Raw genomic sequence first — 12615 nt, 5'->3', positions numbered from 1 at the left:
GATTTGCAAATACATTTCACTTGAAAAAAATAGAATTCCACAATTGGTTGGATCAATATTCACTAATATACACACAATTTGCATTTTCACAGAGCCTGCACGTAAGCAGAGGATCCAAAACAACTGAACATCAAGCAATTTAACATTCTGATCACCGTCAGAAAAAATTGACAGGAAGAAAGCCATTTTGCTGTGTGTACAGTCAGTATGTCATGATCCGTATATTGTTAAAATTGCACACAATCAAAACTGTAGTTCGCTTGCATCTCAATAGGCCACCAAAAACTATTCTGTCAGGGATCTAAACGCACCTTGAGCAGTACAAAAAGATTTAATCCCATTACAAGAGTTTTTATTTGACCACAGTCCTTTGTGGCCCTGAAGTATACCAGCTATGAGACTACTTGAGCTGTATGTGGAAACAAAATATTTCAGAGAATAAATTCACTCCAGAAATTCAAAATACAAAATATGTAGATGAACTTGATAAGCGGCAAAGTAATGCCGATGGGGAAGTTTTCTTAACGCGTTTTACTGAATATTAGTATAGAGATGATATAGAACACTTCGAATTTGCTGATTAAAAAAAGGCTTTATTTTTTCAGTAATAAGCAAAGACAAACATGCTGAAAATGAAGCACAGAATTGCTACCCTTCAGAGACACTAAAAGGAAATTATAAGCTCAGTCAGGCATGCACACTGTCGAGTTTCAGATATTAATAAGTATCATGTGCAATTTTCATGATGAATCAGCTTCAGCTAGGACTATAAAAGGGCATCATTACACTATGAAAACTAAAACAGCGTTCATAAATAGTTAACAACTTCCAGGTTAATATTCTTTACAATTTTAACGAGTAACAACTTGAGAATAAAGTTATACACGAGCAGCCAAGGATGTACTCTTATTGCGAAGGGTACAAGTCCAGAAAATTTACTTGTTTACCCTCTTTCTTCCAGTATATTATAGAAGCAGAAAAAAAATCCTAATTATGGGAAAAAAGCTGAATTTCATTCAGTTAAAAAATTGCTAAGGATAACAATAAATTATTACTTTCATTGATGCAAATCCTAGTAAAGTATATAGTATCGAGATCGAAGAAGAAAGACAAAGCACCTAAATTCAAAAACTTATTTAGAGCTTGTTTGGTAGGCTTAAAAGTCATTAAAATCAATTTTTTAACAGTTATTTCACTATTTCCACTGTTATTTTTGAATTTTTCTCTCACTACGACCCATTTTATCTCTAATAGTCAAAAAATCTATTATCAAAATCTCTTACTTACTATAAACAGAAACTTCATATACGTCACAAATAAAATAAAAAAAGAAGAAGAAAAGAAATACAAACATCAAATGGGCACTATGAAATAATATTTTATTTCATCTTAATAATAAATTTTGAAACTATAGAATCAGGGCAATTTAAAGAGGATTACCTTCCATGGCAACCGTAAACCTTATGCGATCGAACCTAAACACAACCAAACCAAAACATAATCGTATATAATTCAATTACACACGCATATAAGAATTTTCTTATGATGCAATTGCACGTACACGCGCGTTGTGGATTTGGAATTTGGAGACAGAGTAGAGACGAGCTTGAAGAGTCCGAATCATCGACTTGGGTCCGTAAGCGGGTTCCAAATCCTTCTCTCACCAGCTATCTAGAGGATCAATTCGAGAACTGAAATCGTGGGTATCAATTTGAAAATCGCTAAAAGGAAGTAGCGTTTACATAGTCAGACAGGAAACCCACCGCCATCCAAAAAGCGTAGGCAGTACGCCTTTTCGATGGGCTAACAATGGGCCTAGGAGGTCTACAAGCGAGAGTAATAGTCTGAATTGACACAAATTAACACTAATCCCGATCTGATGTAGATCATATCAAAAGATATTGATAAAATTTGTGATTAAAATTTATAAATCCTATAAAATTTGTGATTTAAATTAATTGTCGCCTTTAATCTAAATTACACTGTCACTAATTAATAACTTTTAATTAATTTTATATTTTTCTTCTAATCAATCAGTGTTTAAATGAAAGCATCTCGACTCAACGACGACCAAAATTTTCTATTTTTAACATTGATGAAATTTACAATTGAAAACTTATTGATCCTACGAAACAAGTGGTTAAAATTAATTGTTAATTATGACTAAGATTTTAACCAGATTTTCTAGTGACATCCAACAGGGGCATAGAATACAGAGGAAGAATAAACGCGAGGTATAAAATCACTCCAGCTTGTAGGTAAGATGTATGCAATTTTAAGCAAAAGGTGGTAGAAGCAAAATTTAGAAGAGAAATGATGAAATCGAGTCTCGACTAACATCGAATTAGCACGCACATTCCTACGTTACATTAACTGTTAATAAATACATAAAGTACATCAGCCACTCAAATCCACTTTGAACTTCATAAAATAAAATTATCCAACGTTGAGTATGGCACGAAAAGGCCACTTTCACACTCATTACAAGACCCTGGAAAACCAGGATGTAGTAAGATTAGTAGTTCTGCCATAACTGTTGAGACTGCTTAGGTTGTCCTTGAGAGCCTTCAAGCGAACCATCTCTTGGATTTGGCTGCTGATGATCCTGAGAGATCCCTGTCTGAGAATGGTAGAAATTTGGGTAACCAAGAGCTCCATAACTTTGTGATGGGTGCTGGCCTTGCCTAAATCCACCAGATTGCTGACTTTGCCCCTGATAATTGTAATACGTGCTGGCTGGGACTGCTGATACTGTTCTGGAATTAGCCCCGTGAAGCCACATAGGCGAGTTCTCGTTCTAAGAGAATGAACAAGAAAGTATATGAATAAATGAGGAGAAATGAAAGAAACAATTTCAAAATAATTTCAGGATCAGATTAAGACTACAATATGTGAAATCAAAGTTTTATGGCAGCATAACATAATGACAGCCAATTCAAAGGTTAACATTTTCTGATTATGTACATGACTACCACAAATTAGTGAAAACATGGCTTAGTTTGTTATCTAACACACAAAATTCTAGTAGAGTAGCATGAATGAGAAACTAATTTTACATTGGGGTAGAGAAGGAATACAACAGAATGTCAAAAGCATACGAGGAATCATATATAGGGCCACAGAACAGAAAAATACCTGCTGAAGATTGATCAAATGACTACTGTCCTTGTACTGAGAACTTAAAACGTCATCATAACTCAAGTTGGTTCCAGAAGGGGCAGCAGGAGGATTCATAAGGAAGTTCCCAGGAATCGTTGTTGTACTTCCAAAGCCACCGTATCCAGAAGCAACAGCAGCAGACTGAGGCAAACTACTGACCGAAACACTGTTTTTATACTGCGGAAGTACTGCTGCCAAAGATTGATGGTACGTATTGTTGCCAGCAAATTGTTGTTGGAAAGCAGAAGGCATGTATGGATAACTCTGAGGCAAGAAAGGATAACCAATCATGTTGGCAAATGGTCCCAATGGGAGAGAAGGCTGAGAATATGGATGTACAGGAAGGTGTTGAGGCAGGGGAGGTCCTGATGCAACACTGGTTCCAGAAAGGGATAGTTGTGTAGGCTGTGTTGATGGAAAACTAGAAGTCTTCAAAGCCTGCAGGGAAATAATAACTTGAGGTTTAGGATTTGATTAGATGTTTTCTACTAAGAAAAGGTTTTTTGAAACCTTATATAAAGGGAGCTTATGTATTGTAAAACATACACTTCGATAATGAAATAAATTGATACTCCCCCCCCCNCCCACTTTCTCTCTATTTTCCTCTCTCTTCCTCTTTCTTTCTCAATCTCGTTCTTGTTTAATTGTGTTCTACGTCAATAGATTTTTCCATGTCGAATTCACAAAAAAATAAATAATTTCAGTATCAAACTAATACAGATTCAAATTGGCTCATTGAAGATGCAGCATGTTCCTGCTTGCTAGGTAAGTGATAAACAAATATAAAGTAATCTTGTTTCCATCAACTAAGTACAAATGCTTTACCTCTGGCATGGAAATTGCTGAACCACCAATGGAGGACGCAGAATTGCCAAATTTCGTAGGTAATGATTGAGTCACAGGGAATGGTGAGTATTGAAGATCAGACTCTCTAGCAGAGTGAACATTTGCGGCCAACAAAGTGCTTGGTAATGAATTTGTATGTGATGGCTGTTCAAAAACATCAGGAACTCAGAAATCAACATCAATTTCATTTCTTTTCTTGATCAACAGTAAAAATAACAAAGAGAAAAAGAACAGAACCAGATCGACCAAACTGCAAAACATGGAGATATCAAAAATAAAAAGATATAGTAAATTAAGAATTTCATTATTGAGCACAAATTAGAAAAAAAAAAAAAGAAAAAAAATGAGAAATACAAAGAGAACTGGGACTGAAAAGCGATGTTATGATGCTCGGACTCAGGTACGGGTATGGGAACATATCTAGGTGTCGGATCTTTTATTTTTTAAAATGTAGGATTCGGGGACATGATTAAAAAGAGTCCAATTTTCGGACACGAGTACGTAGATACATCTTTCATACTTCAATTTTTTTACTAATTCAAGATGTCATTTTGAATAAACCAAAATCAAATATTTACAAAAAAGGAAATGGGTATTGAATAAGAAATTAAGACGAATAAAATAGAATTTTAGGATTTAGTTTTCAATTATGGACATTATTAAATGTTATATAAAATAGCATATAATGGACTTGATTGCAATTTGAACTTAGCGAAGAACCAAGCACAAACGGGGGGAAAAAAAAGAAGAAAGAAGAAGAAGCAAAAACAACGAAGTGTCCGATTGAAACTTGGAAGATCCAACACATCCCATACCCATGTCGTGTGGTGTCCGACACGGGGGCACTCCAACTATTTCGAAGAGTCCGAGCAACACTCTCTCAACGTGCTGCAGTAAGAGTTCACTAGAAACTACAGACAAGATTCACGTTCAAATACTATTATCTCAATGTCCTGATAAAACTATCCCTAACAATCCCCAATCTTTCCCTGCCAATAATCTCACAAGTTCAACATTTGCATGCCAAAAGTTGGCCCTTCCGCCCTAAACATCAAGAATCACAAGATCAATGCTAAGGACAACTACTGCCAATACAGTAAGACTCCATCATTGTGCAGGGCTAGTGTAAGAATCTGTCCAACCAATTTTTCCCTCCCAACAACACTAACAAAGAATAATAGTGGAATCTCTCCATTGTAGTAGATTAAAAACTAAAATAGTGAGAGGAAGGTCTAATAGTAAGGTTGGATAAATATATAAGCCTAAACCATAAACTATCGACAGATGGATACGGCAGTGGTCTCAAAAATCCAATTTGAAAGGTGAGCCAGATGATGGGTGCGGTGAATGAATCCAAAAAGGAGAGGGAGGAAAGCACGTGAAAATTTGTACAAGCCTAGTCCCTCTTCAATAGGTAATAAAATCTTGACTTCAACAAATACATCAACTTTCATGCTACTTCTCTGTCCATTTCAATTTTGCATATATATATTCAAACATCTGGCAGCATCAATTTTTTCTCCTTTGTATATATCAATGATATAACAATTCAGTCATTTTCAGATCTAAAAACCTGTAGCATAGAACATGTTTTACTGTGCTTCTTTCAAGTGGCTTCTTCTACAGAAGTAGCCAAATGTGGCTTATTCTGGGAATATAATTTTGGCTACTTCTGTAGAAGAAACCATTAAAAGAAGCAAGGGAAAACATGCTAACAAAAATCCCTTTTCTTCTGGAATGTCACATAATTGTTTAGGCAACTTGTTTTGTGTTATTTCAACATAGTATTCAGGTAAGATGACCTCAGATAATAAATCAATTAATCTCAAAACCTGAACAAAGGACTAAATATCTATTTTTACCATAACATTCGAGTAGGGAGTCAGATTTTGAATCTGGGAGCTCGTTTGAGATTGAGCATATGCAACATTTAGGTGTTGGGCGTTATCAAATGTATAATCAGTGTTAGGCGTGGGAAAAGCATATTGATTTCCATGAGCCATTTCAATGTTCACAGGCTTCAATTCCTCTGGTTGTGATGCATCATAACTCCCACTACTCGCACCAGTTCTGTGGAATAAATTATCATCAGGCGCATTTTTAAGAGAATCATCTCCAAAATACTCAGAATTTCTGCAACAAGAGCACATTTAGATAAGTTTATCAACTTTAAGGAAAAAGGAACACTACTTAATATTAAAGGATTCCAAGAGCACTCTACCTATTGTCTGAATGATCAATAGATGAAACATCTGCATCTCTATGAACTTCTTCCAAGTTAGCTTTAACAGGTGTGGTTGCCGAAGGCCCGGAAGAAAAGACAGCACTCATTCCAGATCCAAAGCTACCAAAGCTCAAGTGTGAGCAGTCAGCAGTTTGAACTTGTAAATGATCTGGTATTACCACAGAAGGGCCATCAGCATCAGCAGGCAGCCCCTGGTCATCTTGTTGCACACTTAGTTGTTGCAAGTTTGCGGCGACTGATGATACCGAAACACCAACTTCTTCAACTGCAACATCATAATACCACAAAATGCTCAAGGTACACCAAATAGATAAAAAATCAAAATAAAATTAACCACAGAATGCCCAAAAATTAGCATATAGAATAAGTGTAGTGTATGTAAATGGTTTCACTTGCTGAAGAATTTTTCAAAACCCCACTAATTTAAAGTACCCATATTGAGTTCTTAGAATCAGTAGTACTGCAAAAACATAAAAATTATAAGAGAAGTGCTCCAGGCCACATGCCAATCATGATATTAGCAAGTAGTTATATAACTATTTAAGGAACGCCCAATAAAATTTTTGAAATCTCAATTAATCTAGATGTGGTTCACAAGAAATTCAATATACTCGACAACTATCAGTTCTACAAGTAAAATACGAGTATCTAAAATTCCCTTAGAGAAGAGATAATGGACTTGCACATGTGTTCATATTGTAAATCTTTTAGTTCTAAGCAAAAAACATAAGCATAGTCACCTTCCTCATTCTCGTAAGGATGACCATGATGCTGGTATGAGCCCATGTTTTCATATAAGTGGTCCTCGAATAAAGATGCACCTCCAGAATTATCCTCTGGAATATTCCTATTGGAAATAGAAGTTGATACCATGTCATTCGTGCCAAGATTTTCAATATTATCATCTTCTGCATTCCAAACCTCCTCCTCAGTCTCTGAATGTTGATGGATCCCATCGAAAGGTAAGTCAGATGCATCTGGATGCAGCTCGGGCTCTACAGATGGTTCTGACACAGCTTGCATTTTAGCTGCCACTGGCCTCTCAATAGAAGGCCACTCATCAATGGCAGAAACATCCTGAGATGAATTATGATGCGAGGTAGTGGAAGAATGTCCTTCAACATGGTGACGATTACCATTGTTGGCTACATTATGAGCACTAGTTGCTTTCTTCTGTGGTCTGCCCATCTTCACAATGTCCGCCATTGTTACTTGGCCTGGAACACCCACCCAAGCAGGTTGATAACTAGGAGGATGCAATCCAGATGAAACACCATAAGCTGCATCATCTGACGATGCTTTATATTCAGTGGTAGCAACATCGCTGCAGCATACAAGCAAAAAAATGAGCATGGCATTCAGAGAAAGAATTCGTAAATTGTGCCCATTGTGGCAGAATGATTAGATTCCTTGGTTAAATTGACAATGTATAAAAATATGAAGTTATATCTAGCACGTTGATTAACAATCAAATTCCTAAATTTCGAGGTTCAGAGTAGAGCAATTGGAAAACTTAAAATATTACTGTTCAACGCAATGAAGAAACGAGATTGAAACATTTGGACACTGCATTACAATCCAAACAGTCCAAATGAATCTAGCTGGAAAGGATGTATCAAGCATGATACCACGACAACTAGATGAAAAACGTAACCACATTCGCATAGTAAAATTAAACTGCAAAAGGATTATATAAGGCATCATTATATAATCACCTAAAATCAGTTCCTTAGCAATTTTTCTGCAATGTATGATAACAAAGACTGAGTTTACCATATAAAATGTCTATGTAACTCTAAACAGTAGATCCTAATATTTTTCCACGTTGCAACCCCAAACCAAGAAGTTGTATTAACCAACATATAAACAGGACCAACCTGAGGGCTGGAGGTTGTGTGTTTGTAATACTTCCTGTCATAATAGACACTGAAGTGGAAGTATTTGGATAAGAACTTGATCCACTTTCTTTCTTGTACGTGCCTTTTCCATGCAAAGGACCAGACTCTGATACAGAATATGGTACTTAAACATTTAGCAATGTCATTCAGCAATAAGCAATTGCATCAAATATTGCGTTCGAACAATTTTCATACCAGAAGAATTATATGGCGTTGAACCACCACGCCAAAGAGATCGGTCTGAACTATTCTTGCTGCCTCTATTTGAATTATTACTAGCACCACGAGACCTCGATTCAGAGGTATCTTTATTCTGAGACAAGAAAAATTGAAAGGATACGAATGAATTCCAAAGAAATCTGAAACTTGAACATAAAACACAGGAAAAAAAATCTTCCAAGTTTCCACCATTGATTCTAGCCCATTAAACAAATGACAGTTGTAGTGCACTAATTTGGTCTTGTTTTCCTCATAACAGTGTCCTTTTCTTTCCTTCAAGTGAAAGTATTAAGGGTCCACCATGGTGGAAGACCATAATTATTCCATCCGAAATGTGGGTAAAGAATTAAATGAAAACTTCTCCCAACTTTAGAAGGTTTCAAGCATAATTCAAGTAATGGAAGGACAACCATAAGGAAAAGGAAAAGAGAGAATCAGAAAGCAAAAAATGTGAATCACGTACCTCTTTTTTCTTTTCTCGTTTGCTCTTCACCTCGTGAAATGGATCTAAACAAATTGTAAAATCAATATTAGAGATAACTTCAAATCAATAATAAGTATGGAAGTACAAATTCCTCATGTGGGTATAGATATTTAGAATACAATTCAACGAACACAAAGCTAGAGAGAAAAAAAAATATATGTCATTAAGTTGCTGGAAGTAGCAATGATACAACTTACAATGTATAAGGACCAATCAGCTATTATTCAATGCGGTTCAACTCAGAGTAATGGTTGTAACTTCACGTATTATGACGTGCTGAAAATACTTATTTTTTCTCTTACAGTTTGGTAACTGAAAGTACCTCTCTCCCAAAAACAAGAAAAAAAAATTCCATGTATACTAATAATTGTGTTTCTAACAGCATTCAGGTCGTCAAGTTAGCCCTCGTTTGGCCCCCATTATTTTCCATTAAATTATAATTCATTTTTCTCTATCTTCTTATCAACCATACATTCTCCAATAAAATAATATTACACATAAAGCCAAAAACTTTTACTTCTTTTTTAACCACACATTCTTCAAAAAAAATTAATACTCCTCTCATTATAATGTGGAATAATGGGGGCCAAGCAGGCCCTTAATTACTTGCTCCATTGAAGACTGTAAAATAATTTGAAAATACAACTATACAAAATGCTTGCGAAAGATACATATATTAAGTTACTATCAATATTGAAGCCAATAGACATATTTTATCAATACTGCATATAAATATCAGATAAAAATCAAATCTTGAAAATTTTAATTCATTCATGTAAACTAAAAAAGTAGTAACCTCTAAAGCACCGTAAATGAATGGGAAAAAAAAACCAGGATTTCTCGTTCCCTCGGTTTTCTCATTAAACAGATGTCAAAGAAGCAACACAAAAAACTAACTCCTCTGCAGTCTTGAATAGCATTCTCGATAAACGCCTAAAAACACAAAGAACGTCGAACAAGGCTCCAAAACAATAAATCGGAAGAAGGTAAACAGAGAAAAAAAATGTGAAGTAAATTAAAACTATAGGAAAGTCATAAAACAAAGCCCAAAAGAAGGGGGAGGGGGGAGGTATTAAAACTAAACCGCATGCATTAATACGCGCATGTGTGTAACAAAAAACAAAACCTAGAAACCGAAATCAAAATCAAAATCCAAATCAAAATCAATAAAGATTAAATCTTTAGGGTTTTTTAAGCATAAACCTTGAGAGAGGAGTCGATGGACGGCCTCGTTAGGGTCCATATTGCAATCCTTTAGGGTGGCATAGATCTCAGCCTCAGGACAATTAACTATCTCCTTTAAGCTCAGAACCATCTTCCTCGACCCCGCCGGTATTGCTTGGACTCCATTGCCACTGTTCCCCTTGCTCGTACTCATCTTTTCCAGTTGGATCTAACCTAATATTTATTGCAAAGACAATTTATCCTTTTAGTTCTGCAGCTTCTCTCTCATACACAAAACATACACTGGGTGAGTGGGTTTTATAGAAGAAGACGCCGCAAATAGGAGATATATAAAAAGAACTGCGGTTTCGGAAACCCTTCCCTCTAAGAAGTCTTTCTCTCTCTATAGGTATATCTCTCTGTGTGTCGATTTTTTTTGGTTGGAGTATGGAACTCTCAAATTGTGCATAATAATAGTAGTGTAATTAAAATTGTATTGTTTGGAGTTCAAAATTTTGATTTGTTAGAAGGTGCTTAGCTTTGTTGTCTTTTAATTTATTTTTAATCATATTCCTACAATAAAATAATTTACACGTAAATTTAAAATTTTGTCCTACTTTTTAACAATACATTGTATAAAAAAATATTATTTAAAACATATTTTTTTCAAATTAAGCCCCTGTTTGATCCACATTAAATTACATTTCATTACATTCTATTTTTCTCTCTTCTATTTTTAACCATACAATCTTCCATAAAATAATATTACACGTAAATCGAAAATTTTTCCTTCTTTTTCAACCATTCTTTTTTCAACAAAACACTATTTCCCCATTTTCATTACCAAAAATGGGAGCCAAACAGGGACTAAAGGCCACTAAATAGGGATTTAATGTAAATGAATATTTATATATGATTTTGCCAAATAAATATTATTTTCAAAAATGATAATTAGCACAAAACGTTCCTACCTTTCGTGTTTTTGTGGATTACATCCCCACCTTTACCAAAGGGTAATTAGCACAAAAGGTCCCTACCTTTCAATATTATTGTGCAAAACGTCCCTACCTTTCTTTTTTGGCATAATTAGCACAAAAAGTCCCTACGTTTCAATGTTTTGTGCAAAACGTCTCTACCTTTCATTTTTTAACATTTTCACCCCTACCTTTCACCATTCATTGCGCAAAGGATAATTGGCGCAAAACATCCTTACCTTTCGAGGTTATTGTGGAAAACGTCCCTACCTTTCATTTTTTGGCATGGGTAATTAGCACAAAACATCCCTACCTTTCGATGTTTTTGTGGAAAACGTCCCTACCTTTCATTTTTTGATGGATTACACCCTTACCTTTACATTTTTTTGCGCAAAACGTCCTTCTGTCAACTCTCCGTTAAAATGCTCCGTTAAATCAAAAAGGTAATTAGCACAAAAGGTCCCTACCTTTCAAAGTTATTGTGCAAAACGTCCATACCTTTTATTTTTTAGCATAATTAGCAGAAAAGGTCCCTACTTTTCAATATTATTGTGCAAAACGTCCCTACATTTCATTTTTAGCATTTTTACCCCTACATTTCACCTTTCATTGCGCAAAAGGACCTTTTCATCCATTTTTTCAATAAAATGACGATTTTACCCTCCTATTGAAATAAAACAAAAAGAAAAGAAAAAAATAATTAATTAATTGCAATCATAGTTCTAAATCTTTCAAAGCATTACAGATAAATCCTAAATTCTCCACTGCCGCCACTTTCACAATCCCACCAAGCCACCACCTATAGATCCATATAGCACCACTTTTCGACCACAACACATAGGACTCCACCACCACCAGCGTCGCCTCACTCTCCCCAATATCCTCCTCCATAGTACTGGTCACCAATCTGTCCGAAACAACCACATTTACAGTGATGGAGTCCGGTGGGCATGGTGGCCAAAAGGTGGTATTATGTGGATTTATAGTTGGCAGCTTGATAGGTTGTGAAAATGGTGGTGGTTGAGAATTTATTATTTTTTGTAATTTTTTAAAAATTTAAGGATTATGGTTGCAGTTAGTAATTCATCTTTTCTTTTTGTTTTATTTGAATAGGAGGGTAAAATCGTCATTTTATTGAAAAAATAGATGAGAATGACCTTTTTTGCAATGAAAGGTGAAAAGTAGGGGTGAAAATGCTAAAAATGAAAGGTAGGGACGTTTTGCACAATAATATTGACAGGTAGGGACCTTTTCTGCTAATTATGCTAAAAAATAAAAGGTAGGGACGTTTTGCACAATAACTTTGAAAGGTATGGACCTTTTGTGCTAATTACCTTTTTGATTTAACGGAGCATTTTAACGGAGAGTTGACAGAAGGACGTTTTGCGCAAAAAAATGTAAAGGTAAGGGTGTAATCCACCAAAAAATGAAAGGTAGGGACGTTTTCCACAAAAACATTGAAAGCCCAAATGGTTACTAAACTTTGCCAAAGGTCCAAAAAGGTCATTGAACTTTTTTAAATACAAAAAGAAAAAAAAACCAAAAAAATCAACAAAAAAAATTGAAAAAACGAGCCCCACCAACAAAAAAAAAGACCAAAAAAAAAAATAAAAAAAAAAAAAAAAA

General features: G+C 35.2%; 1 protein-coding gene and 1 long non-coding RNA gene across 3 annotated transcripts; both read right to left on the bottom strand.

The window, feature by feature from the left end:
* Window positions 1-6: 6 nt before the first annotated feature.
* On the bottom strand, window positions 7-1831 carry LOC111407236. The gene is made up of 3 exons (XR_002705046.1): window positions 1562-1831; window positions 1441-1475; window positions 7-409 (listed from the first exon to the last, which is right to left on the bottom strand). It is a non-coding gene; the product is annotated as an uncharacterized LOC111407236 (long non-coding RNA).
* A 483-nt stretch (window positions 1832-2314) lies between these two features.
* LOC111407235 lies at window positions 2315-10462 on the bottom strand. 2 transcript variants are annotated; one of them, XM_023036599.1, is made up of 10 exons: window positions 10055-10462; window positions 8831-8874; window positions 8344-8461; window positions 8128-8254; window positions 6991-7574; window positions 6227-6515; window positions 5868-6138; window positions 3985-4149; window positions 3136-3597; window positions 2315-2797 (listed from the first exon to the last, which is right to left on the bottom strand). In XM_023036599.1, the coding sequence occupies exons 1-10, from the start codon at window positions 10227-10229 to the stop codon at window positions 2516-2518; spliced, it is 2517 nt and encodes an 838-aa protein (XP_022892367.1). In that variant the 5' UTR covers window positions 10230-10462; the 3' UTR covers window positions 2315-2515. The 2 variants fall into 2 exon arrangements, with proteins under 2 accessions (XP_022892367.1, XP_022892368.1); XM_023036600.1 differs by having other exon boundaries at window positions 5868-6075.
* Window positions 10463-12615: the final 2153 nt, after the last annotated feature.

The sequence above is a fragment of the Olea europaea genome, chromosome 13 (assembly GCF_002742605.1).
Source record: "Olea europaea var. sylvestris chromosome 13, O_europaea_v1, whole genome shotgun sequence".
NCBI lineage: Eukaryota > Viridiplantae > Streptophyta > Magnoliopsida > Lamiales > Oleaceae > Olea > Olea europaea.
This window is presented reverse-complemented; position numbering and strand designations above follow the sequence as displayed.

Coding starts and splice junctions, on each gene's coding strand:
- LOC111407235 (XM_023036599.1), bottom strand. CDS start 10,229: ATGAGTACGAGCAAGGGGAACAGTGGCAATGGAGTCCAAGCAATACCG. Junction 8,255..8,343: donor AACGCCATATAATTCTTCTG/GTATGAAAATTG, acceptor ATTCTGTATCAG/AGTCTGGTCCTTTGCATGGA. Junction 7,575..8,127: donor ACACAACCTCCAGCCCTCAG/GTTGGTCCTGTT, acceptor TGTATGCTGCAG/CGATGTTGCTACCACTGAAT.